This window comes from Rattus norvegicus, chromosome 18, assembly GCF_021556685.1.
Source record: "Rattus norvegicus strain SHRSP/BbbUtx chromosome 18, alternate assembly SHRSP_T2T, whole genome shotgun sequence".
In the NCBI taxonomy this organism is placed as follows: Eukaryota; Metazoa; Chordata; class Mammalia; order Rodentia; family Muridae; genus Rattus; species Rattus norvegicus.
Window position 1 is genome coordinate 75,671,378 of NC_141551.1, and position 27,989 is coordinate 75,699,366.

The window sequence follows — 27,989 nt, forward strand, 5'->3', positions numbered from 1 at the left end:
ATTTTTTGAAATGTATAAAATAGACCCAAATCCCATGGGGGACAGAGCTGAACGCCCAGATGTTCGGACAATCCTGAGACCGCAAGACAGTCCATCACTTCTGTCCACCTCTCCCACATCCCTGGCCCAAGAGAAAACTGCATAGTGCCTCTGGATTCAGTACTATAAGGGCAGTCAGCAGCAGGAACGCCTGCAACTGAACTGAACCGCTCACACAGCTCTCTGAACACAAATCCCATGATGGGAGAGAGCTGGACCCTCAGAAGTGCGGACACTCCTGAGAAATCAGAGGAGACTACTCTCGGCCCACATTCCGGACCCAAGAGGAAATCGCCTAGTGCCATCTGTTCCCCCCAGGCACAGGGACCTAGGAGCAGTCAGGGGCAGGACCATTTGGTTTTCTGCCTGCACCAAGAATTAAAAGCCAGTCATCAGGAGTGCCTACACACCTGAGAGCAGAGCTCTCTGTTCCCATATCCTGCTGGGAAAAAAAAAAGTCTACAGGAGTGCTGACACACAGGCCTATAGGAGGGTCAAGCAACTGTCCAAGACAGCAAGACAAGCTAACACCAGAGGCAACCTAATGGCAAGAGGCAAGTACAGGAACCTAAGCAACAAAAACCAAGACTACTTGGCAACATCAGAGTCCAGCTCTCCCCCCAAAGCAAATACTGGATAACCAAAAACACTAGGAAAGCAAGATTTAGAAATAAAATCACATTTTATGATGATGATGATGCAGGACTTTTAGAAAGACATAAATAACTCCCTTAAAGAAATGCAGGAGAACACAAGTAAACAAATAGAAGCCCTTAGAGAGGAAACACAAAAATCCCTTAAAGACTTACAGGGAAACACAACCAAACAGGTGAAGGAATTGAACAAAACCATCCAGGATCTAAACATGGAAATAGAAACAATAAAGAAAACACAAAGGGAGACAACCCTGGAGATAGAAAACCTAGGGAAGAGATCAGGAGTCATAGATGCAAGCATCATAAACAGAATACAAGAGATAGAAGAGAGAATCTCAGGGGGCAGAAGATACCATAGAAAATATTGGCACAACAATCAAAGAAAAAGCAAAATGCAAAAAGATTCAGGAAATCCCAAAACATTCAGGAAATCCAGGACACAATGAGAAGACCAAACCTAAGGATAATAAGTATAGAAGAGAGCAAAGACTCCTAACTTAAAGGGCCAGTAAATATCTTCGACAAAATCATAGAAGAAAACTTCCCCAACCTAAAGAAAGAGGTGCCCATAAACATACAAGAAGCCTACAGAACTCCAAATAGATTGGACCAGAAGAGAATTTCCTCCTGTCACATAATAGTCAAAACACCAAATGCACAAAACAAAGAAAGAATATTAAAAGCAGTAAGGGAAAAAATTCAAGTAACATATAAAGGCAGACCTATAAGAATTACACCAGACTTCTCACCAGAGACCATGAAAGCCAGAAGATCCTGGACAGATATCATGCAGACCCTAAGAGAACACAAATGCCAGCCCGGGCTACTATATCCAGCAAAACTCTCAGTTAACAGAGATGGAGAAACCAAGTTATTCCATAACAAAACCAAATTTACACAATGTCTTTCTACAAATCCAGCCCTACAAAGGATAAGAGATGGAAAGCTGCAACACAAGGAGGGAAACTACACCCTAGAAAAAAGCAAGAAAGTGGGGTTGGGGATTTAGCTCAGTGGTAGAGCGCTTGCCTAGCAAGTGCAAGGCCCTGGGTTCGGTCCCCAGCTCCGAAAAAAAGAAAAAAAAAGCAAGAAAGTAATCACCTTGCAACAAAACAAAAAGAAGAGAGACACACAAACATAATTCCACCTCCAAATATGAAAATGACAAGAAGCAACAATCACTCTTCCTTAATACCTCTTAACATCAATGGACTCAATTCCCCAATAAAAAGACATAGACTAACAGACTAGATACCTAAACAGGATCCAGCATTTTGCTGCATGCAGGAAACACACCTCAGAGACAAAGACAGACACTACCTCAGAGTGAAAGGCTGGAAAACAATTTTCCAAGCAAATGGCCCGAAGAAACAAGCTGGAGTAGCCATTCTAATATCGAATAAAATCGACTTTCAACCAAAAGTCATCAAAAAAGGTAAGGAAGGACACTTCATATTCATCAAAGAAAAAAGCCACCAAGATGAACTTTATGCTCCAAATGCAAGGGCACCTACATTCATAAAAGAAACTTTTATGCAATCACACATTGCACCTCACACAATAATAGTAGGAGATTTCAACACCCCACTCTTATCATTGGACAGGTCATGGAAACAGAAATCAAACAGAGACATAGAGAAACTAACAGAAGTTATGACCCAAAGGAACTTAACAGATATTTATATATATTTATAACATTTCATCCTAAAACAAAAAAATGCACCTTCTTCTCAGCACCTCATGGTACCTTCTCCAAAACTGACCATATAATCAGTCACAAAACAGGCCTCAACAGATACAGGAAGATAGAAATAATCCCATGCATCCTATCAGATCACCACGGAATAAGGCTGGTTTTGAATATCAACAAAAATGACAGAAAGCTCACATATACGTGGAAGTTGAACAATGCTCTACTCAATGATAATTTGGTCAAGGAAGAAATAAAGAAAGAAATTAAAGACTTCTTAGAATTTAATGAAAATGAAGGCACAACATATCCAAACTTACGGGATACAATGAAGGCATTGCTAAGAGGGAAACTCCTAGCTCTAAGTGCCTGCAGAAAGAAACAGGAGAGAGCATATGTCAGCAGCTTGACAGCACACCTAAAAGCTCTAGAACAAAAAGAAGCAAATATGCTCAAGAGGAGTAGAAGGCAGGAGATAATCAAACTCAGGGCTGAAATCAACCAAGTAGAAACAAAAAGGACCATACAAAGAATCAACAGAACCAAAAGTTGGTTCTTTGAGAAAATCAACAAGATAGATAAATCCTTATTGAGACTAACCAGAGGGCACAGAGAGTGTGTCCAAATTAACAAAATCAGAAATGAAAATCGAAATGAAAAGGGAGACATAACAACAGAATCTGAGGAAATTAAAAAAATCATCAGATCCTATTACAAAAGCCTACTTTCAACAAAACTGGAAAATCTTGAGGAAATAGACATTTTTCTAGACAAATACCAGGTACCAAAGTTAAATCAGGAACAGATAAACCATTTAAGCAACCCCATAACTCCTAAAGAAATAGAAGCAATTATTATAAGTCTCCTAAACAAAAAGAACCCAGGACCAGATAGGTTCAGTGCAGAATTCTATGAGGTCATAGAAGACCTCATACCAATACTATCCAAACTATTCCACAAAATAGAAACAGATGGAGCGCTACCGAATTCCTTCTATGAAGCCACAATTATGCTTATACCTAAACCACACAAAGACCCAAAAAAGAAAGAGAACTTCAGACCAATTTCCTTTATGAATATCAACGCAAAAATACTCAATAAAATTCTCACAAACCAAATCCAAGTACACATCAAAATGATCATCCATCATGATCAAGTAGACTTCATCCCAGGGATTAGGGGGAAGGTTCAATATATGGAAATCCATCAATGTAATCCACTATATAAACAAACTCAAAGATAAAAACCACATGATTATTTCATTAGATGCTGAGAAAGCCTTGACAAAATTCAACACTCCTTCATGATAAAAGTCCTGGAAAGATCAGGAATTCAAGGCCCATACCTAAATATAGTAAAAGCTATATAGGCAACCCAGTAGGTAATATCAAACTAACTGGAGAGAAACTTGAAGCAATCCCACTAAAATCAGGGACTAGACAAGGCTGCCAACTCTCTCCCTACTTATAGTACTTGAAATCCTAGCCAGAGCAATCAGACAACAAAAGGAGGTCAAAAGGATACAAATTGGGAAGGGAGAAGTCAAAATATCACTACTTGCAGATGATATGATAGTATATTTAAGTGACCCCAAAAGTTCCACCAGAGCATTACTAAGCCTGATAAACAACTTCAGCAAAGTGGCTGAATATAAAATTAACTCAAACAAAGCCTTTCTCTACTCAAAGGATAAATAGGCTGGGAAAGAAATTAGGAAAATGACACTCTTCACAATAGTCCCAAATAATATAAAATACCTCGGTGTGACTTTAACCAAGCAAGTTAAAGATCCGTATGACAAGAACTTCAAGTCTCTGAAGAAAGAAATTGAAGATCTCAGAATATGGAAAGAACTCCCATGCTCATGGATTGGCAGGATTAATATAGTAAAACTGGCCATTTTGCCAAAAGCAATCTACAGATTCAATGCAATCCCCATCAAAATCCCAACTTAATTCTTCATAGAGTTAGAAAGAGCAATTTGCAAATTCATTTGGAATAACAAAAAACCCAGGATATCGAAAACTATACTCAACTTCTGGGGGAATCATCATCCCTGACCTTAAGCTGTATTACAGAGCAATAGTGATAAAAACTGCATGGTATTGATACAGATAGACCAGTGGAATAGAATTGAAGACCCGGAAATGAACACACACACACACCTATGGTCTCTTGACCTTTACAAAGGAGCTAAAATCATCCAGTGGAAAAAAGACAGCATTTTCAACAAATGATGCTGGTTCCACTAGAGGTCAGCATGTAGATGAAAGCAAATTGATCCATTTTTATCGCCTGGTACAAAGCTTAAGTCTAAGTGGATCTTGGAGCTTCACATCAAACTAGATACACTCAAACTAATAGAAGAAAAAGTGGGGAAGAGTCTTGAACACATGGGCACTGGGGAAATTTTTCTGAACAAAACACCAATGGCTTATGCTCTAAGATCAAGAATGGACAAGTGGGACCTCATAAAACCTCAAAGCTTCTGTAAGGCAAAGGACACTGTCATTAGGACAAAATGGAAACCAACATATTGAGAAAAGATCTTTACCAATATATCCTACATCTGATAGAGGGCTAATATCCAAAATGTACAAAGAACTCAAGAAGTTAGACTCCAGAGAACCCAATAACCCTATTAAAATTGGGTAGAGAGCTAAACAAAGAATTCTCAGCTGAGGAATATCAAATGGCTGAGAAGTACCTAAAGAAATGTTCAACATCCTTTGTCATCAGGGAAATGCAAATCAAAACAACCCTGAGATTTCACCTCACACCAGTGAGAATGGCTAAGATCAAAAACTCAGATGACAACAGCTGCTGGCGAGGATGTGGAGAAAGAGGAACACTCTTCCATTGTTGGTGGGATTGTAGACTGGTACAACCATTCTGGAAATCAGTCTGGAGGTTCCTCAGAAAATTGGACATTCCACTACCTGAGGACCTAGCTATACCTCTCCTGGGCATATACCCAAAAGATGCTCCAACATACAACAAAGACACATGCTCCACTATGTTCATAGCAGCCTTATTTATAATAGCCAGAAGCTGGAAAGAACCCAGATGCCCTTCAACAGAGGAATGGACACAGAAAATGTGGTACATCTACACCATGGAGTACTATTCAGCTATTAAAAACAATGACTTCATGAAATTCATAGGTAAATGGCTTGAAACTAGAAAGTATCATCCTGAGTGAGGTAACCCAATCACAGAAAAACACACATGGTATGAACTCACTGATAAGTGGATATTAGCCCAAAAGCTCGAATCACCCAAGATCTAATACACAGACCACATGAAGCTCAAGAAGAAGGATGACCAAAGTGCGGATACTTCAGTCCTTCTTAAAAGGGGGAACAAAAATATTCATAGGAGGGGATATAGAAGCAGAGTTTGGGACAGTGACTGAAGGAACAGCCAGTCAGAGCCTGCCCGACTTGTGCCCCATATATATTTAGTCACCAAGACTAGATAAGATTGATGCAGTTAAGAAGTGCATGCTGACAGGAACAGGATATAGCTGTCTCCTGAGAGACACAGCCAGAGCATGTCCAATACAGAGATGAATGCTAGCAGCAAACAACTGAACTGAGACGGGACCCCTGTTGGAGGAATTAGAGAAAGGCTTGAAAGAGATGAAGGGGTTTGCAACCCCATAAGAACAACAATGCCAACCAACCAGAGCTCCCAGGGACTGAACCACTACCCAAAGACTATACATGGCCTGACCCATGGCTCCAGTTGCATATGTAACAGAGGAAGGCCTTGTTGGGCACCAATGGAAGAAGAAGCCCTTGGTCCTGCCAAGTTTGGACCTCCCCACCCCCTGTGTAGGGAAATGTTGGGGTGGCTGGTAAGGGGGGGTGGGTGAGGAGAGGAATACCCTTATAGAAGATGGGTAGGGGGATGGGATAAGGGGTTTATGTCCGGGAAACCCGGAAAAGTAATAACATTTGAAATTCAAATAAAAAAATCTAATAGAAAACAAAACAAAACAAACTAAAGAAACGTATAAAATAGGTCAATCTACAAGCAGAATATAGATTGGTAGTTGCCATAAGCTGCAGGGTCAAGGAAATGGAAAACAATTACTTTTTCTTCTCAAAGTTACCTTTTCACTAAAATTTGTTCGTAGTCTCAGTTCCTGCTCTCTGTGCCTACCTGGGTGATATTTTAGACTACATGTACAGTATATATCAATAAATATTATTTTTATTAAAAACATCTTTTATTTTTACTTTTGAGACAGCATCTTATATATCTCCGAGTAGTCTCAACCATACTGTATTACACAAGGATGAAGTTGAACTTAAGAAAAAAAGATTTATTTCATGTGTATGAATGTTTTGCCTGCACATATGTGTATGTGCACCTTGTGCCTGAAAAGAGCAGAAGAGGGTGCTGAATTCTCGGCAACTGGAGTTACGGACGTTTGTTGCTGACATATAGGTGCTGGAAATTGAATCTGGGTCTTGTTTTATTTTGTGCGCATTGGTGTTTTCCCCGCATGCATGTCTGTGTAGGGTGCCAGATCTTGGAATTACAGACAACAGTGAGCCACCATGTGGGTGCTGGGAATTGAACCAAGGTCTTCTGGAACTGCTGAGCCAATTCTCTTGCCCCAGAACCTAGGTCTTCTTGAAGAGCCACAAATGCTTTTTACTTTGGAGTCATCTCTCTGGCCGCTGCTTTTTAATTAATTAATTTAATTTTTATCAGGGGATGAATAGTGGTGATGGTTGTACAATACATATACTTAATGCCAGTAAATGGTTAAAGTGGCAGACTTACACACGCGCGCACACATGTACATAGATACAGTAAAGGAAACCATAGCTTAAGATGATGGAGTGTTGTAGGAACACTACAACATGGTCTTGTAGGAAGGAAAATGTGTTCAGCCACTGACTGTGGAACATTATGGTAGAAGAGGGATGGATCTGTGAAAGAGAAATTAGGAAGATGATAATGGCTGAAGCCAAGGACATCTGATCTCTGGGGTAAGTTACAGGTCCAAAAACTTGATCATATCCAGGAGTGTCTGGAGACGCTGAAAGATATTTTACAGAAGAATGCCTTGATAGACCTATGGGAAAGATCAGGAGCATGGCTGAAGTTTGGCCAAAGACTTGTCGTATTTCTCAGCACAATAAGAAATAATAAAAGATAGAGGCAGACCACCACTCTCCACCACTAGACGCGTTACGAGTGGGGACGCTTGGGTCTTGACCATGCTTTGAAGCACTTGCTAACGAGGCTCGGCCTGAGATTAGACTCTGGCATCCCTTGGCAGAGGCATCGGGCCGCCAAGAATGCGAGTACGATGCACTATGGGACTGCTCGCTCGCTCGCTCGCTCGCTCGATCCGGTGCAGAAAGTTCAAGCACAGATCGCTTGGCGGCGACCAGAACAGGAGGTGGAGCGCGTCCTCCCCCCGCATGCGCGTGACGCAGGCGTGCGCCTGCGCAGTAACGCTGAAAAGCGTCAGCGCGTGAGGGCGCGGGAGGCGCTGGCGCTGGTGCTGGGTGGAGGACCCGGCGGTCGGGCCGCGTGGGCTCACACGAGGTTAGAGGTCGTCTAATGTGGCCCAGTGGGGCAGGGGCCGCTGGAGTATGGTTCCAGAGGGGCTGGAGATGCGGGGGTGTGGTTCCGGTGCGAGCCGAGGCCCTGTATGGCCTTCGGGCCCCGGGCGGGCACTGGAGGTCTGGGATGGCGGTGGCCTGCGGGTTTGCAATGGAGCCCCAGGCAGAGAGTCTGGGGTGGCCCTAGGCAGAGAATCTGGGGTGCAGGCCGGGTTCTTGGGGTCTGGATGGGGTCGCGACCTCAGCTCTTTACACCCATAGGTAGTTCGCGGCGTCCGGCCGCGCAAGCGCGTTCAAGATGTCGTACATGCTTCCGCATCTGCACAATGGCTGGCAGGTAGACCAGGCCATTCTTTCGGAGGAGGACCGCGTGGTCGTCATTCGCTTCGGACACGACTGGGACCCCACTTGCATGAAGATGGACGAGGTTCTGTACAGCATTGCCGAAAAGGTAACGCCTGTGCAGTGTTCGCCCTGTTGGGCCCGGCAGGGTGGTTTGGACACGAGATTCAAGCCTGAATCTGCCAGAGCTCCAGGCAGACCATTGACCCACAAAGAGAGAGACGGGGGTTCATGTATTCGTACTGGAAAGGTTCGTGCCAGAAATGGTTAGAATCTCTCAGATTTTGAAGAAATTTATGATCTTCCTCCTAAAATAAGTGACTCGTTGTGATGATAAATTTTGTTTTTGTGATTACGGAAGGGGATTGTCCTGGGATGGGTCTTTTATATGATTAGACAGACCTTGAACACCATACCTCAGTCTCTTAGAGTTCTGGGGTTACGGGGCACCGCTTTGGACCGTGTTTTTAAAAGGGTTTACCAGGGCCAGGAGCGGTGGCATATGCATTTAATCCAGCACTCTAGAAGCTGAGGCAAGAGTTCTGGGTCAGTCAGGACTGTATAAGACCGACTCTCAAAAACAAACAAAAATTGTTACTGTATTGCGTGCGTGTGTAGTGAACAGAATGATTTTGCAACCTTCGTTGGGCCTGTTGGAGCTTAGTTTAACAGTATTGCCTTTTTCTTGATACCTTACAAATTTATTGTACTTTTGAAGCAGAACTTCTAGGTTATTTCCATGGTAAACTTTTGCCCCCTTTCTCCCCAGAGGGAGAAAGGGAAGACAGACTCAGAACATTCTTTCATTCTCCCTACCTCCTCACAAGTCCTGGGATATGATCGGCATGAACCTCCAAGCGCTTTGCCAGTTACTCGATTTGTAGCTGGCAGTTACTCAGATACAGAAAGTGTTAGGAGAAAGTAGGGCTGTGTTTGGGTAGAACTGGTGTTCTTAACTTTTCATCTTTTAAGCTGGGTGGCAGTATTTATTCCCTGACAGTAGAAGTGCAGTTGTCAGGTACCGTTCACGATTAGGAGGTTCATTCTCCTCCTGTGAATTCCTCTTCACAGTTTTAGGATGACTTAGTGTTTTTTATGATTGTATCAACAGGGCGAATGGCAAAGACGGTAATATTTAATATTATTCCATAAGTAATTTGAATAGTCATTTATTTTCTTACTTATTTGTTTGAGACAGGACCTCCCCCACGTAGCCCTGGAATGTATGTAGTCTTTAGACATCACAGCCAAATCTACCTGCCTCTGCCTCCACCTTCCAGTGCTGGTATTAAAGGCATTTGCCAGCATGCCTAGCCTGAAAGTTTGTGTTAGAGAAGAGTTAACGCTGATAGAAATGCTGAAACTGTTTTCCCTCTCACGGATGCTAACGTACGTTGGCTTAAAGCAGTTCTTATCTTTCAAATGACTTCACTCACAGGATTGTTACCGTATTTACTTGAGCTGTACGTGAAGTCAGGGTCTTGGGAATTTTAGTCGGGTGCTCTGCCTCTGAGCTACAGTCACCATACTAAAGGCATTCTCTGGAGTAACACAGGAAGACGTCTGTGCAGGAAAAGCAACGTTATCTGGCTTTCTGTTGCCTGGTGGTCTGCTTTCCAGTTTAGGAGAGAACATCGGAGGGCAGTTCTGACATCCGGTTACCACAGGTGCCTTTGGGATTGCTTCTGAAGTGAGTCTCAGGAACACTCACTTGGTCTGGGCTGAGGCCCAGAAGTCCTTATTACTGAGGTGAATTCAGGAGCTCCTCAGTGGAGATTAGCCTCTGGGTAGCAGTACTTCTCAGCCAGCCTTGCCCTGTTCCTCTCGGACTCCAGGACAGTGAAGGCCTGAGAGTGTGGCTGGGGGATAAGGAGGGCATCACTTCTCTTATGCAGGCTCTCCTGCCGGTCAGGCTAGAGTACGAATGAGGCGGTGGGGTCCCTCAGACAAAGGCAAACTGAGATTCACTGAAGCCCCACTACAGGCAAGTTCCCTGTTGGGTTGGAGACAGCTGTCCTTTAACTATTTTGACCTGAAGGTGGTGTGAGCAGTGTCAGGTTGGGTCCGTTAGGATGGCTGTGTCTGAGGCCCTTAGCTTTTCCCAGCTGAACAGAATTTAAGATTTCTCTGTGCTGCTTCTCTTGTGCATCTGGTGCGGACAGCATCTGCCATCATCCCATTCAACAGACATATAGGTTCTATGTGGTGTTGGGTTCCTTAGTCTCCTTTGAAAAATATTTCCTTTTGTCTTTTAAGATGCCTTTTCTTTCGTCCAAAAAAAAAGTGTGATTGCATTCTTTTTTTTTTTTCTTTTTTTTTTTTTGGAGCTGGGGACTCGAGCTTGCTAGGCAAGCGCTCTACCACTGAGCTAAATCCCCAACCCCGTGATTGCATTCTTAATGAGCTACCCTCTGGCCCCTCTTAATAACTCTGTTGTGCTGGCGTGCTGGGCAGGTGCCCTGTGGCAGTCCTCCTCAGTCACTCTCCACTCGTTATTCACCGAGGCAGGGTCTTTCCTTAACACTAGAGCTTGCCAGTAAGGCTCGCCTTGCTAGCCAGCTTGCTCTAGGGATCCCCTGTCTTCCATCTTCTAGGACTAGAATTAAGGTAGGCCATCATGTTTTGGTATTTATGAAGGTTTCTGGGGGTCTGAACTTGAGTCCTGCAAGCTCTTTAACCACTGAGTAATCTCTTCCATATCTTTAATAAACTTTTAATACTATGTTTTAGTATAGTTTTAAGATGTAAGCTTGAAATACATTAAAATCATTATTATTGTTCTACTTCCTCAGTATGATGGCAAATAAACATTCATAATTTTGGAAACTCCAGGAAGCATTCAACATAAGTTTTTGAAATTTAAGATTTTAGTATAAAGAACAGTATAACTATTTAAAAATCTCCCTCCGCAGAAATGGAAGATAGTGGGAGATCTTCCTCATCTTGTGTGAGTCCTGTTTGGATATCCCAGCTGTCTTAAAGTGAGTAAAAGCTGTGTGTGTTCAGGCTGGACTTGAGTGTCCCTGTTCTCCTGAGATACGCATTAGACAGCGAGCTGCTTCCTCTTGCTGTTGCATCTCCATGTGATGCTGGAGTACTGAGTTAAAGGTGGTAGGGAGCTCAGCTGCAGATCTAGAGTTTACTGAGTAAACTTCTCTGTAAAGTGGCTTCATGCAATTTTTGAAGAAAGACTTTCATGTACCTGTGATCTCGTTTCCCAGGGGTAGGAATATACTTTGTCACAAGTGTTTTTAGAGATGAGTATTCCCTTGATACTGTGACAGGCAGGAATGGAGAGACCGTTTTTATATACTAAAAAGCCCATACAAATGGCATCTAAAATATCTTTAATATATAAAATATATTGAAATGTGACCGTGTGTTCTGAAAGACACTGTGGCTGGTGAGACAACAGTGGAGGCCTTGCCACAGAATCCACCTCAAAGTCCAGGAAAGAACCAATTCCCTTGTTTGTTCTCTGACCTCCACACGTGTGTTATGATGGCATATATGTTCCACATATACACACCTTATGCATACAAAACCATAGAATTTTAGAAAACTATACAAGACAAATAATGCTTACAGAGCTTTTAAAGAATAATGGGTCATGAGGGTAAAGATTGTGTTTGATCTGTGGCAGTCAGTGCTCGCCTAAGTGAGGAATCTCAGATAGGCCTGTGGGTTAGAATGGTCCCGTAGCTGACAGTAAGGAGTGGACCATGCAGGATCTGCCAGGCCCTTCCACAAGTTAGTTAAGCAACTTCTAGCTTGTGCCTGTTATGAAAGGGTACATAAAGCTGGGCATAAAGGGGAGACAAGGCAAGTTAGTGCAGAGGTCTCTACAAGTCATAAAAGTGAGACACAAGTGAGCCGCATGGTAGCACATGCCATCAATCCAACACTTGGGAGGCAGGGGCAGATGGTCTCTCTGAGTTTGAGGCCAGCAAGGGCTACACAGAGAAACCCTGTCTCACAAAAACAGAAAAGCGTAACAGACATGTGAAAGGTTCCTCTGGCTCAGATGTGTGCTTGTTAGGAAGCACATACACATACATGTTGTCCATGCTTTCTAAAGTTCCATAGCTGTGGGAAATAAATCCTCTGCTGGGCATATGCAAAGCAGTATTCATTTTATTTTAGATTTTCAAAATGATATTGGAGGGGAAAAGTAGTGGACATTTACTTTAATCTCAGTTTTAGATAAAACAGGTGGAAATTATAGTGAACTGGAAATTGATAAATGGATGGACAGTGACGGGAGAAACCGTGCTGCTGGTTTATCTCTTACCTCCATGGAAGCCAGACTGAGTTCAGGCAGCCCCTCTTGGAGATTTTTGCACACTCAGCTGGTGCACATAGAATCCTAGAAGGCTCACAGGTTAGCAGGGCGCTAGGGACGTCTGCCGCTGCCTCCCGCCTGCACCGTGTGTGCCGCAGCCTCACTGTCGAAGGATGCAGTCTTTGCCAAGACAGCAGAGTCCTGTTGGATAGGAGCATCTCGAAGCATGAGTATAATTAAGGTCATGTAGTTGCCTTAGGGACGATCTGATCACCCATACTCGTCAGAGATGCATTTGTAGTGACATACTGTGTTTCTTGAGTTTTGAAATACACCTTTGTGTCAATTCCTCGAGGCAAACGGTGCTGGTGTCGCTTGTGCTCTGTGGCATCCTCTCTGACTCTCGGGGTCTGACAGGCCTTCCTGCCGCCAGTATGAACATCCGCCGGGCTCGGCCGGACGACCTGATGAACATGCAGCACTGCAACCTGCTGTGCCTGCCCGAGAACTACCAGATGAAGTACTACTTCTACCACGGCCTCTCGTGGCCTCAGCTCTCCTACATCGCCGAGGACGAGGACGGCAAGATCGTGGGCTACGTCCTGGCCAAGATGGAGGAGGACCCCGATGATGTCCCTCATGGACACATCACCTCACTGGCCGTGAAACGCTCCCACCGGCGCCTTGGCCTGGCCCAGAAGCTGATGGACCAGGCCTCCCGGGCCATGATCGAGAACTTCAGTGCTAAGTACGTGTCCCTGCATGTCAGGAAGAGCAACCGAGCAGCCTTGCACCTCTATTCCAACACCCTGAACTTCCAGGTCAGTGAGGTGGAGCCCAAGTACTATGCAGATGGCGAAGATGCGTATGCTATGAAGCGAGATCTCTCGCAGATGGCGGATGAGCTGAGAAGGCAGCTGGTGCTGAAGAAAGGCAGATACGTGGTTCTGGGTTCCAAGGAGAATCAGGGGAGCACACTTCCTGGTTCTGAAGAGGCCTGTCAGCAGGAGAACCTGGCTGTAGGCGACAGTGGCAGTGATGGCAAAGACAGCACTGATGTCCAAGACAGCTTGCAGACCTTGGGGTCCGCCTCTTAGAGCCTGCCTGAGCACTACAGGTCCTTGTAGTTTAGCCTTATATTGTTCTTGGGAACCTTGCCCTGCAGTCCCTGCTCTGTGACCCGAATGGCTCTCCTTTCGCTGCTTAGCAACCTTCTGCATAACCTGTGTGATCATGGAGGCACACCTAGACAGAACTGTTGTGCGGGAGTCAAGGAGGCCTGAGGACTGCCGTGCAGCCTTTCTTGGCTTCTTCATGCTGCCGTCAGATTCTGTTCGGTGCTGTACTGTTTGTGTGTATCCCGCAGGTTTCCAAAGCCTGGAATGCCAAACAGGAAGTGGGGACAACTTGAGAATACCCCAGTGTTCTGCCTTTGCCAGTGTTTTCTGGGTTTTCCTTGGAGTGGAACCATCAAGTTAGTCCTCATGCCCTCTGCCCCGTGGGGAGTTACCCACTCTTGCTTTCTGTGGGGAACTGCCTGGCCCTGCCCTCCCTCCTTTTGAAGAAGAATGTTCCCTTTCCTGGTCAGAGATGGTAATGGGTTCTGGACTGATACAGGAGCAGAATTTGTAGATCTTAAGGAAAGGACAAGCAGAAATTAAATTGCAATCTCTAACCTGAACAAATAAAAATATATAAGAAGGAGAACACGTTTATTGTGGGAATTGATTGGTTAATCCTTCTAGTGCTTCGAGTTTAGTCCCAAGGGCACCTCTGTGGAGGTAACACATTCCACCCTATAGGGCGTCGGGTTGAGCTGAAGAGTTATAAAACAGCCGAGGTTTTCATTTTTGAGAGGACATGATTCCTCTTACCAATTTCTATATTTGGGGGGCTGGGGAGTCTGGCTGTAAATAATCAAAATAATCCCCATTCTTAACTTTGGTGGCATTGATTGGTAGTTAATTTTGAGGAAGGCAGGTTAGTCTTCCCGTTAATTTTTTTTTTTTAATTTTAGCTTTGTTGTAATGTGTATGAAATGAGTATTTCTGCTTTATGACATTTAAGATGTTGGCAGGCCATTACAAGAGGGCAGAGTAAGCCAGTGGTAAGGCTCCCTCTGGCAGGCATATCTTGAGTTCTAAGCCTGTCCAATCTACTTAGCAAGTCCTAGGCCTGCTGGGACTACAGGGTAAGATCTTGTCTTAGCAAAACTACCAGGAAACTGGGTTTTGGTTTGTGATGATTCCACCTTAGCCCCTCACCTCACTGCCTGCTAGGAAGAACATCTGGTCCATGTCTTCATCATAGCGTGAAGGCCGCCTGACACTTTCCTTCCCTACCCACCTAATTGTCTCTTCCTGTCTTGCCAGGAACTTCCTCACCTTAGTGTTTTCCATGGTTACCCTCCCTCAGCTTCATAAGCAGTTTCTCCCGTCTTGCCCAGGAGTCAGTCACAGCTTTTTAGTTCTGTCTGACTTCAGTTCTCAGGGACCTCAGTACAGGTGCCTCCTTGTTGATTGGGCTGGTGTCTGAGATTGCAGTGCGGGCCTTACACATGTTAAGTACATTGGCTGTGTCACTGGGGGGGTTCCTCCTAGCCCTCATGCTTTCTCCTGTAAAGGGTTCTACGCTAACACTGAAGTCCCAGCATCAACACCTGAGGTGCTCGGGGCTGGTCAGAAGCAAATGGTGGCCATGAGGTAGTCTCTCCCAGCCCAACCTCAAGTTGTACCAAGCAGTACTTAAAAGCCATCGTCAGGTTCCTTTCTTGGCACCTACAGAGCCTGGCCTGTGTCTAGGACCTTGTGAATAGGCGCTCCAAGAAGAGATTCCTAATTCTGCTTTCTCATCCAGAAGCTAGACAATGAGGTTCGACTGCTGTCTTGTGTCTGTCTTTTTCTTTCTCTTTTATTGTGTTTTGAGACGGTTTCTTTGCATAGCTGACCTTGGAACTTACTTTGGAGACCAACTTAGGCCTCCCAACTCAAGAGATCTGCCTGCCTCTGCCTCCCAGTGCTCGGATTAGAGGTGGTGCCACTGCCCAGCTCTTTCTGTCTTTATAGGTGGAGTTCTCTTTACTGAATGACGCCCGCCCTCCACAGTTCTGCCTCCACCTCTTCAGGCAGAACAGTTTCTTCATGACTCAGCTCAGGAATTCTCATCCAGGGGCATCTGGGGCAGACCTGGGTGCAGTTTCAGCTCTTTTTCCCCTGGGGCTTTGAACCTTAAATTCTTGGCATGTGAAACACTGACATGGTCTCAGACTGTTGAAAGAATTAGAATTCATGATCAAGAAGCTCCTTGTCTGTGGCAGGTTCTCAGACACTGAGCCAATCTGCCCTGAAATGTTTATGTAAGTCCTTAGAGTATGTGTGTTTGACATGGAGTCTTTGTCTGATGATGATGGGCCGGACTAAGCTTGAAGACAGGAGAAACGTGTGTCTTCAAGCAGGTTGGTGTTTATAGAGTTGCTCTCCCTGGTAGCTGAATGTCCCCATATTTAAACGGTTTTGTGGTTGGTACGTAAACTGGATGATCTTGGACAAGTTGAACAGAAAATGGAACACAGCCTCCTGATCTGATGATTCTATGGCCTCATCTTCTATGGTGAGCAATTTTATTTTTAAATAATACCAGGATGGAATGTGTTTACTATGGAAGCTGGGAGCTGGTGACCTGGCTGATGATTTCAACATGGATGCTGTGGGAAAGCAGTTTTCAGTGAACTGAGATCTAACTAAGGCGTGCACGAGGTGAGGGAGTGGAGTTCATGGTTTCTAGTGATTAATATAAACACATCCCTTGCGCCCCATGATGTGCAGATGGTAACGCACACACGTCCTTCATGCACCATGATGTGTACACGGCACGTACACTTCATGTGCCAGACGTGCACAGTGTATCATGTACCAACTTGTTAAGTATAAACTGTCACTTTATGATTTAATTTCCTTGCTGACTTTTGGAATATTGCCAGCAATAGAGTGCAGCCAATGCCTGTTACACTGTCAGGGTGGCAGTCTTGAACTCACCTTTGTGCTGTACCACTGGAAGCAGATCCCAGGCGACAGACAGGTTACTCCCCATAAACTAAGTTACCAAACTGGATTTCTGGGTGGGGTTTGTAGTTTTTGATGTTCTGGAAACCCAGTCCAGGGCATTGCGTATACTAGGCAAGTGCTCTACCACTGGCCTACATATAAGGCGAGAGTTTGTTTTTTGCAGGTAGCTTGGTGGGGGAACACACTGGGTATTGAACCAAAGACTTTGCACATGTAGCAGACACTAAGTTCTGTGTCCAGCCTAGCTGGTAGGTTTTAGGATTATTAGCCATGAAGAGATAAAGGAAATGGGTGTAATGGCGGGTGCCTGCCATTTCAGAACTTGGGGAACTGGAGCAAGAAGACCACAAGTCCAGGGCATGACTGGGCTATAACATGACTTAAAGGCCAGTCAGGGAAATTTAGTGAGACCCTATTTCAAAATAAAAGAAGACAGGTTAAGTTCTGTGGTAATACGCTCACCTAGTAGGCATGAGGCCCTGGGTTCAATCCTGTGCCCCAAAAGGGAGAACACTAAGTAAGGTATTCATAGTCAGGCGAGGTTGGTCCACACGTAATCCCCGTACTCAGAAGCAGAGGATCACGTCAGGATCCCCTTGGACTACAGAGCAGGTGTGAGGTCATCCTGGGCTATATGAATAAGAAGATCCCATCTCAGACAAACCCAAGTGAACAGCCTGTGTGTGTGTGTGTGTGTGTGTGTGTGTGTGTGTGTGTGTATGTGTGTGTGTGTGTACACAGGCACCATAGTCGACTCCCTTCGTCATGCAGCTTTGTCCTGAGTACTGAGGCCTAAGTGTTGTGCAGTCTTTAGTCCTCACCAGCCTGTGTGTGTGTGTGTGTGTGTGTGTGTGTGTGTGTGTGTGTGTGTGTGTGTGTGTGTGTGTGTGTGTGTACACAGGCACCATAGTCGACTCCCTTCGTCATGCAGCTTTGTCCTGAGTACTGAGGCCTAAGTGTTGTGCAGTCTTTAGTCCTCACCAGTACTGACACCTCAGGGATAGCAAAGCTACTCGAGAGAACATGGAGCCAAACCTGGAGATACTTGTGGTGTGACCTTGTGCCAGCTGGTGCCTCACTGTCTCTAAGGGCAGCATGCTAAGGCTCCTCTGAATATAAAATGAGATAATATGTCCAGGAATAAGGAGGCTGGGTGTACAGCAAGGCAGCAAAAGTATTTGCACATAAGCCTAATAACCTGAAGTCAGTCCTTGGAACATCTCCGTGGTGAAAGAAAACTCTCCTGATGTTGCCCTCCTGGCGCATGCTGGACATACCCCGCACCCACTGTACCCATGGTAATCCTCTCGAATGCTGGGCATACCTCGCACCCACATGTACCCATGGTAATCCTGGTGCATGCTGGGCATACCCCGCACCTACACATACCCATGGTAATCCTGGCACATGCTGGGCATACCCCACACCTACACATACCCATGGTAATCCTGGTGCATGCTGGGCATACCCCGCACCCACACGTACCCATGGTAATCCTGGTGCATGCTGGGCATACCCCGCACCTACACGTACCCGTGGTAATCCTGGCGCATGCTGGGCATACCCCGCACCTACACGTACCCATGGTAATCCTGGCACATGCTGGACATACCCTGCACCCACACGTACCCATGGTAATCCTGGCGCATGCTGGGCATACCCCGCACCTACACGTACCCATGGTAATCCTGGCACATGCTGGACATACCCTGCACCCACACGTACCCATGGTAATCCTGGTGCATGCTGGGCATACCCCGCACCTACACATACCCATGGTAATCCTGGCACATGCTGGGCATACCCCACACCTACACGTACCCATGGTAATCCTGGTGCATGCTGGGCATACCCCGCACCCACACGTACCCATGGTAATCCTGGTGCATGCTGGGCATACCCCGCACCTACACGTACCCGTGGTAATCCTGGCGCATGCTGGGCATACCCTGCACCTACACATACCCATGGTAATCTTGGCACATGCTGGACATACCCTGCACCCACTGTACCCATGGTAATCCTGGCACATGCTGGACATACCCTGCACCCACATGTACCCATGGTAATCCTGGTGCATGCTGGACATACCCTGCACCTACACGTACCCATGGTAATCCTGGCGCATGCTGGGCATACCCTGCACCCACATGTACCCATGGTAATCCTGGTGCATGCTGGACATACCCTGCACCTACACGTACCCATGGTAATCCTGGCGCATGCTGGGCATACCCTGCACCTACACGTACCCATGGTAATCCTGGCACATGCTGGGCATACCCCGCACCTACACGTACCCATGGTAATCCTGGCGCATGCTGGGCATACCCTGCACCCACATGTACCCATGGTAATCCGTTTCATCTTTCTTAAAGGAAGATGGGAAGTGGGGAATCCCTGGGTTGGTTTGTTGGTTGGTGGCTCCTGGTGCTGGCTTCAGCTTGTGTGCACATCTCTGGTGCCCATGTTCCCAGTAGCTGTCATGTGGTTTGTCCCTATAAATAGAGCAGTGGCGGAGTGGGGGATCCACCTCCTAGCCTAACCTCATGACCAGCTTCATCCATAGTGACCCTCCTAGAGTCACTTCTCAGTTCGGGGGTTAGGAATCGAGACTTGGGGCAAGTGGCATGTCTATGACATGTCTAGGTTGTGCCTTTATATAGTGCACAGAGCATATTTAAGGAACGCATCACTCTGTGTCTAAGGCTGCTTTAAGGTTTATCCTTAGGAAGTGTATACATAAATTTAAAGTCAATATGCATAGTAGAATTATTGATGCTCTTCGGAACTCAGCAAAGAAATAAGCAAAGAGTGTTCCAGCCGGCAGCTAAAGAGCGTCTTTGGTGGACAAGGATGCCTTTGGTGGAAGCAGAATACAGTATGGCCATCTTGTCAAAGTGCTAGAGTTTTAGAATGAATCTAGGAAGAGGTAGGGAGAACTTAGCAAAAACGTTAACAGCAATGGGATTTAGGGTGCTTTCAGTCTTTTTAAAAATTTTTATTAAACTGATACATTTGCACTAGAAAATTGTAATAAATTGTAGAAAATTTAACATGTGGAATAATAACTAGTAGTGTTTGCAAGCATTGAAATGAGCAATTAGGGGAGAGTGGATGGTTGAGTTTGATAACATGGAATGAGTATTTGTAAGTACAAACTTACAAAAACTTAGAAAACGGCTCGTTAGTAGGCAAGTGAGAGGGCTGTGGGCATTTCCTGCAACACTGTTAACTTGATCATGAGACAAGTTGAGTTCTTAAGTGACTTGGAGCTGGCAGAGAGCTGTGAGTAGCATTGGTCAGAACCTGGCAGGACCATGTGGTTTTTCTTCATCAGCTCTGTGGGACAAATATTTAGTAACTGGTTTGAAAAAATGCCCAGTTACACAGTCTTGTTTTTTGTTTTAATTTACTTTTATACAATGAAAACCAATTTTATCTTATTTTGGTTTTTAAAATCTCTTTCCAGGTTAAAAATTTTGCAGTTATTTATCTTGTGGATATTACAGAAGTACCTGACTTCAACAAGATGTATGAGCTCTATGACCCATGCACTGTCATGTTCTTCTTCAGGTAGGCTGTCTGAAACTGCTGCTTAAATAGAGCTCTGTTGGGCTGGAAGTTTGATGGGACAGACAGATCCCTTTGCTCAGAAGGAAGTCAGTTGTGCAGTTTGAGTCTTTTAAATAGTTGTAAAGTACCAATTCCAATTTTAACATCCACTCAAACAACAAATAACTCTTGAAATACTTTCCAGAAATGGTTGTGAAGTGTAATTAAATAGACATTCTTTCAGGCATTTAAAATACCTTCAGATAAAATCTGCTGATGAAGAAACCTTTTAGAATACAGCTTCACTCGCTAGATATTGGCACTGACTTTATGTGGTGTCCATTGACAAAATCCAAGAAGGAAACCTGAGCTGCTTCGCTCCATGCACGCCCAGGTTGTTTTGTGAGCTTCAACACTCCGGTAGGAATTTGGGAAGACCTCTTCATTTGACTGGTTCTACTCATCAAAAGTTTTTCTTGTAATTACTAAAGAAGTTGGTCTATAGTCATAGACCTCCAAAGGCGGTGTCCAGATAGAAAGCGGAGTTGTGTGTTTGATCTCATGCACAGGCTTAGCGTAAACTGGCTCTCGTTTGTGAGTTAACAGCTCTGAGGCTGAGGTAAGCAGGGTCTCAGGCGTGACCTGTGGGCTGAGTGATTGCAGGTGTCTGAGGCTTTTCTTCTTGCTGCTGTTGGTGGGAGCCACTCTGCTCTTTAAGGCTCCTCTGTCTGAGTAAGACAGCATCCATTGTCTGTCACAGTGAGCTTTTCGCACAATCCTCTCCTTCTTAGAGGGGGGTTAGACTAGTGCGAGTTGGGTAATCACAGTGATCTCCTTTTAGAGCCAGCTACTGAGGAGCTTGGCCCGTGTCCGGAATGTCCTGTGCAGTGTCACAGCAGAGGTCCCAGGGACGGGCGGTATTTTAGGATTTTGTCTATTATCCTTGAGACTGTCCTTCCCTTAAAGCAAGCCAGGACCCTCTCCCAGGTCTCCAAGGACCCTAGAGACCCCACTCCTGGGACCAGCAGGTCACAGTCCTCATTGTCCAGATCACCCAGTCAGTTGCTCTGAGGTCTACAGCGTGACCCCTGCCCTGTGAAGTTGTTCCAGCTCAGAGGGATTGGGCAGAAACAGGGAGCCTCTTCCCCTTCCACCTCCAACACCCCACACCTGCACACACAGCACACAGGGCCAGACAAACTTTAATAAGGCTCAGTATTACACTCCTAGCTGCGTGCTCCCCCTGGGAAGGGATCTAACCAAGTCTCCTTCATGACTGATGCTTGCAGCTGAGCAGGTTGACCAGCTCTTTCAGCCACAGTGGGGGCCATTCTCTTCTTTCCACAGTCTTCTCTTCCTCCACAGTTGCTGCCTGCGAATGTTCTGGCCTTCAGCACTGTGCTATCTGAAGAAGCTGCGAGTTTAATTTTCTCACTAACAGTCCTGAGCCCACTCATCTCTGTCCTTTACGGACAGAAAGAAAACAGGCAGCATTTCCTTGTTTGGAAATCTCTTCTGCTAAAAAACAAGTTCAGTTAACAAGTTCTGCTTTCCATACAACTATAGGACACAGTAGTTCCTTCCCAGTGTGCAACCAAAGTCCCTTCCTCTTTGTGAGAAACAAGGCGCTCACTTCACATGGGAGAGAGGGACTAGCTTAGAGAGACAGCGACAGGCATGGGAGGAGGTTGGAGGAAGCAGTGTTGGTGTGTGGGTAGGGACAGCCGGTGTCTTTGAGGTCATTAGGACAGATAGTGGACTCAGAAAAGAAGACAAATTTCCTCCTTCTGTGACCCAAAGTTCTAGAACAAGAGTCAAGAGTGGTCAGTTTATATCCCAGTGTACCTACCAGGTACACTGAGTACCTACCAGGTTTTACTCTTAGGACTGGGACAGAGTAAGAGAAGCCAGGCTCCTCTTTACAAAAACCCTTTGCAGAGATAAAACTGACTGAAGCCTGTCAGAATCACACAGGGTTCCCGGGTATACAAAGTACTAGTCATGTCCAGTGTGCTTACAGAGAGACTAAGCCATAGAGCCCAGTAGGGCTGCTGTGCATGTGGGTAGGAGGAGGTGTGGGTGTCCACCCCCTTCCTGGGCTAACTGAGGACATGGAATGCTCCCTGGGAGTGAATATTTGACATATGTCATGTCAAACTGACCTTTTCACTGCTCTCAGAACCAGTGGGGCGTGGTCATGGGCTATAATGGAAGCCAGTGTGTGATTCCATAGAAGTGATCCCATAGTGTTAGACTAATAGAAACAGATCTTTAGAAACTTGAAAAAATTCATGCAAATTCAGTAGGGATTAATATCTTTATTCAGAAAGTACAAATGCAGGTTCCTAAGTGAGGGAAAGGCCTGTCCTCTGAAGGGTGAGTGGCTAAGGACTGTTTGCTTCTCAGTCACAGCATACCAGGTGGGCAAAGCCATCATTCTCAACCCACGGTTACAAAGCGTTTGGTGAATCTGTACCAAGTCCCTGTGCACAAAGCATGAGAAGGTCACAGGCTTTTTCAGGAAAATTAGAGCACCTCGGGAAAACTGCTTGTCTTTCAGAACGATACAGCTGTCTTTGACCTTTACAGTCCAAGATACGGATGCACAATTGCAGGGCACAGCGGTGCATGCCCTCAGTCTAACACTCGGGAGCAGGGGCAATGGGGTCTCTGAGTTTGAGGCCAGCCCTATCTACAAAGTGAGTTCCAGGACAATCAGAGATATGTAGAGACCCTGTCTCAAAAGAACTAAATTATATATGTAAACAAATGCACAGAAAATCCAAGAAGAGTGCAGAGTTTTTCTATAGAAAATTATATTTAGTGTTTGTCTTTATTTTGTCTTGAACTGTGGACTCTCTGAGTGGTCTGTGCTCTTAAATGGCATTACAGGTGCTTAGGCCGCAGAGAGACCAGACGTGCGTGGGGCTCTCTGTGAGCATCGCTCTTCTCTTCTCTTTCAGAAACAAACACATCATGATTGATTTGGGCACTGGTAACAATAACAAGATCAACTGGGCCATGGAAGACAAGCAGGAAATGGTTGACATCATAGAGACCGTGTACCGTGGCGCCCGCAAAGGCCGAGGCCTGGTGGTGTCGCCCAAGGACTATTCCACAAAGTACAGATACTGAGCACTGACTCAGGCTGTGCACAGGACACTGGGAGCCTCTTCTGGCTAGACAGACTCTGCTCTCATAGCCTCGGGAAAGGGCCTGCAGCAGAACATGGCCTTAGGGCTGGAGGAGCCTTGAGATGAGTTACAGGGGCCTTAACTACCTGAAGCAAATAAACGTGAAGGAACAGTAGGAATCTGCCGTGTGCTTTACTGACTGTAAATGTCTTCACTCTCAGTGAAAGCGTTGTCTGTCCCATGAGGCTGTCAGGTTTTGCATCTTCAAGTGGTCGCTAGAGCTGTCAAGCAAATACCACAGATGGGGTGGCTTCCACAGACATTTCAGCTGTACGGTTTTCCAGGTCTGCACCTGAGGTGGCTGTGTTCTGGGTTCCATTTGAGGCGTGGGCTATCCATAGTAACCCCTTAGCTCTGGAGGTTATTAGCCGTCCTTGGTGAACCTTGGATTGAGAGTACATTATCCCAGTGTTTGCCATTTTCCTTACGAGTTGTGTATGTCATGTGTACGCATGTATATGCCAATCTCAAAATATTCATAGTTATAAGAATACCAGTCACATTGTCTGAGGGGCCCACCTCACTCTGACAACCTCATCTTAACCAATTACATATGATAATCACTTCAAATAAGGTCGTGGTCTGAGATTCTGAGCTTAAAACATCAATATATTGATTTGGGGTGACAACCCTTAAGAGGACCCAGTCTTACTCTTACTCAGCGTATAAAATAGCCCTGGAATCCAGGTATGATGCACCCCCGCTTCCCGCCGAGGCCAGACTGCTGCGCTCAAGACAACTGCAAAAATAGCAATTGTCTGGGGCTTCCCTTCCGCGAGTTGTCCTCGACTCTTCCCCCATTTGTCTGTGTCATACTTCCTAAGGAGGCAGGGTCCTCATTTCACTCAGTACAAGTCCCCTTATCTATTCAGTTTTCTCTTGTTTCTTCCTGGCAATGTGGAGGGACCTGGGTCTACCCTCTCACCTCTCTGAACACAAACTCAGAAGAGAAAGGTCAGCATCCGAGGAGCTGACATTGGACAAGCTCCTCACTGACTCGGGCAGGCCTCTGTACCTGTCTCATCCGTCTCCATAGTACGCAGTGGTGGCCACTCACTGGACACCTCATGGGCTCTTCATAAGTTGGCCCGCTGTGAAAACTCAGGAGTGAAGCAGACATCTTACCTACAATTAAACGCACTTGTCAAATGGACTAAGCCATGAGTCTAGGGCTGGGATGCTGCTTGGTGGTAGAGTAGTAGTCCTAGCTTGCAAAAAGTCAGTCACAAGCCCATCTGCAGTGGGATGTCTAGCACTAATGTGCCCATTAAGGAAAGTAGTAGCTGGGCATGGTGGTGCACACCTTTAACCCTAGCACTTGGGAGGCAGAAGTAGACATTTCTGGTCAAAAAGCCAGTCTGGTCATCTGGTTTACATACTGAGACCCTGTAAGGTGGGGCGGTTGGGGACAGGGAGTTTAGCTTCCCTCACTGGCCATGGATGGCCCCAATCATTGTTCTTGATTCCCTACATAAAGGGAAACTCCGTATGGCGCCCTCAAGAATGTCCTTAAATTCGATGTGACAGGAAAACGCTTAGGTGGTACAGCCTTGCTCTCCACATGTAGATGCAGAGCGCTCGCACACATGTGCACTTGCACATCTACTGAAGGAAAAGTAATGCTGTGTACAGCACAAATGTGAGCGGGCCTGGGTGTCTTAGGGTTTCATTGCTGTGAAGAGACACCATGACCAAGGCAACTCTTATATTAAAAAATAAAGATAACATTTACTTGGGGCTGGCTTACAATTTCAGAGGTTCAGTCCATTATCAGGGTGACCGCATACTCAAAGACATGGTGCTAGAGGAGGAGCTAAGACTTCTACATCTAGATCAAAAGTCGAGCAAGACCGGACTTGGCTCTGCAGGAATCCAGGAGGAAGGTCTCATCTGCACTGGGCAAAGCCTGAGCATAGGAGCCTCAAAGCCCACCCCCACAGTGACGCACTTCCTCCAGCAAGGCCACACCCACCCCAACAAGGCCACGCCCACTGTAACAAGGCCACACTTACTAACTGTGCCACTTCCCATGGGCCACGCATATTCAAACCACCACATGGGAAACGCCTTAGAACCGAGTCAGCTTTAAGTCGCTGCTGGTATAACTGTAGCCTATGCTGAGGTTTGCGCTGCCATTGAACAACTTCACTCCTGGGACCTTCGCTAACTAGATCCAAGGAGCTTTCCAGGGACCTTTGGTGATGGATACCAGGGCTGACCGCCACCCTCTTCCCAGAGGTGTTTCCTGTCAACCTGCCTACCAATGCTCTAGGTAACAGATTCTCCTCTGCACTATGTAGACAGTGCCATTTTCGTTCGAGCTCCCTCGATGGGTCTACTGACTGTGGGCCGGTGAGCAACGTGGGAAGCCGTGCCTGATGTCTGCAGAGATCCAGAAGAGAAGGGAGAAGAAAAAGAAGCTGCCACTGAGAAGGCTGTGACCAAGGAGGAATTTCAGGATGAATGGCCTGTGCTAGTGCCTGAGTTTGCTGCTGCTCAGGAGAGGGTGACAGACCGGTCTGAGTGTTCAGGTGCCCTTCCTGCCTGTCTGGCAGAGCCTCACTGAAGACTGGAGTGCCAGCCGCTTAGGGCTGGACTGCAGCTCCCACTGGTCAGCCACTGAATGGAGTCCAACAGCTACCAAGTGCTCACAGAAAGGTCAGCAACTGTACAGTCTTTACTTTTACCAGGGGTAAACCCCTGCAGAGTGGAGTCTCTGTGAGACTCAGAGTCCACAGTGCTTGGAAAGTTACAGTCCAGAAAGGCAGGGCCCCACACAGAGGGTGAAGAGTTCCCCTTTTTAGCCACAGTTGACCATTGCTAGGGGTTAGAGCAGTGGCTCTCAACCTTCCTAATGCTGTGACCCTTTAATACAGTTCTTCTTCAAGATGTGGGGACACCCAGCCATAAAATTAGTTCATTACTAACTCATTGGATTAGCGCATCATTAAAAAGATATCAGGTTATCAATATACATCTTTCCTGGCTGACCATTACTGGGGTCCCCCAGGGCAGGGCAGTCAAGAATCTAGAGAGACAAGTTGATTTACTTCTAGAAACCAAATTACCATAGTTAGCCATAGCTGTTCTCCAGACACTTCAAAGTGGAAAGGTGGATGGGGAACGGTTTCTAACTAAACATAAATCATATAAAACACAGTAGAAACTTGGGCATCGTGGCACATAGGTGTGATCATGGCCCTCAAGAGATAGAGGCAGGGGCAACTGGAGCCCACGGCTCTCAGAAAAGCTAAAAGTAAATAAAATGGCATCCTAGTGGTATAAGATCTAGTGTTTTGTTTTAAATCTGCGCCCCTGAGCACCTGGCACATAACAGACATTGAGAATATTCTTGAATACTTCAAAGATGGGAAAATGGCCAGAAAACAGAAATACTCAACACCACCATTCAGGAGGGAGAGCCACAGCTCGATTCTACTTCTCCTCCACTGGAGCGATGGCTTCACAAGTCGGGCAATACCAAGTGTTTGTGAATATGGGGAGGAATTGGAGTCCTCATCAACTGCTGGTGAGACCATCTCGCCAAGTCCAATGTGATATTATAGCTGCCACTCCTAGGTTTAGACTGAAGAAAACAGAACAAACATCCACACAGAAACTTGTGTACAGTACCGTTATCCACAGCAGCAAAAACGCGGAAGCCCAGGTGTCCATCGCTGGGTGAAGACTGGCAGACAGGGAAGTCCCCGTGGACAGAAAGTGGGTTAGTGGCTGCGTAGGACGTGGGCATGAGGTAGGAAGCTGCAGGGTGTCTTTGAGATGATGAACGTGTTTTAAAATCACAACACACAACGTGTGTTAATCACAACGTGTTTTAAATTGCACAACAAATTAAGGCCATGCCATTGTTTACTGTGTGGGGTAAATGGTATGAAGGTATTACAGATAGTAGCCTTCCGACGTTAGGAGAGAAGAAGGGTGGAAACCTGTCCGTTCCACATTCCTTGTTGATTGTATCCCTCCTGCTCATGGCCTGCTTAGACTCTCATAACAGAGTGAACAGACTAAACAACAGAAATGTATTTTCTCAGTTCTGGAAGAACAAGTTCGCGGTTCTGAGACAGTTGAGCTTCAGGATACTGGCTTGTGGAGGACAGTCTTCTCACCGTGCCCTCATGGGCTCTCCTTACTGTGCACACTGAGAAAGAGCCAACTTCTGTCTCTTATGAGGACACCAGACCTACTGGATGGCGGGGACTGCCCTTGTAACCTCATTTACCCTTGGTTACTTCCTTAGAAACCTTTCCAAACACAGCTGCACTGGGGTCAGTGTATAAACACACCAGTTGGGGTATATAAATATTGAGACTGTCACAGATACAGAAGTTATGGTCACCCAGTGACCCTCCTCCCTGGTGCCCCGGGCTGCAGAGCAGTTGACTTGATCACCCATTCGAGCTGCAGCTGAAGGCAGCCGTGGCAACCTGGAGATTCATCCCCAAACTTCCCAGGATGCCCTGTAGGCAAAGCCTGGGGACTGCTCAAGATGAGGAGTAGGCTTTTGAGTAAACCCAGAGGGGTCAGAAGGAGGATCCCATCAAGACTGCAGAGATAAACA

The 27,989-nt window shown here is 45.9% G+C and overlaps 2 protein-coding genes across 2 annotated transcripts; both read left to right on the top strand.

Annotated features, from left to right (window-relative positions):
- Positions 1-7,868: 7,868 nt before the first annotated feature.
- Positions 7,869-23,529, top strand: Txnl4a (thioredoxin-like 4A). Its single transcript, NM_001309168.1, is given in 4 exon segments — positions 7,869-7,956; positions 8,235-8,424; positions 20,134-20,237; positions 23,180-23,529. Coding segments are annotated over 3 exon segments (429 nt in total). The 5' UTR covers positions 7,869-7,956; positions 8,235-8,271; the 3' UTR covers positions 23,352-23,529.
- Naa12 (N(alpha)-acetyltransferase 12, NatA catalytic subunit) lies at positions 7,899-14,304 on the top strand. The gene is given in 4 exon segments (NM_001077676.1): positions 7,899-7,956; positions 8,235-8,424; positions 11,228-11,296; positions 12,953-14,304. A coding segment is annotated over 1 exon segment (663 nt). The 5' UTR covers positions 7,899-7,956; positions 8,235-8,424; positions 11,228-11,296; positions 12,953-13,031; the 3' UTR covers positions 13,695-14,304.
- Positions 23,530-27,989: the final 4,460 nt, after the last annotated feature.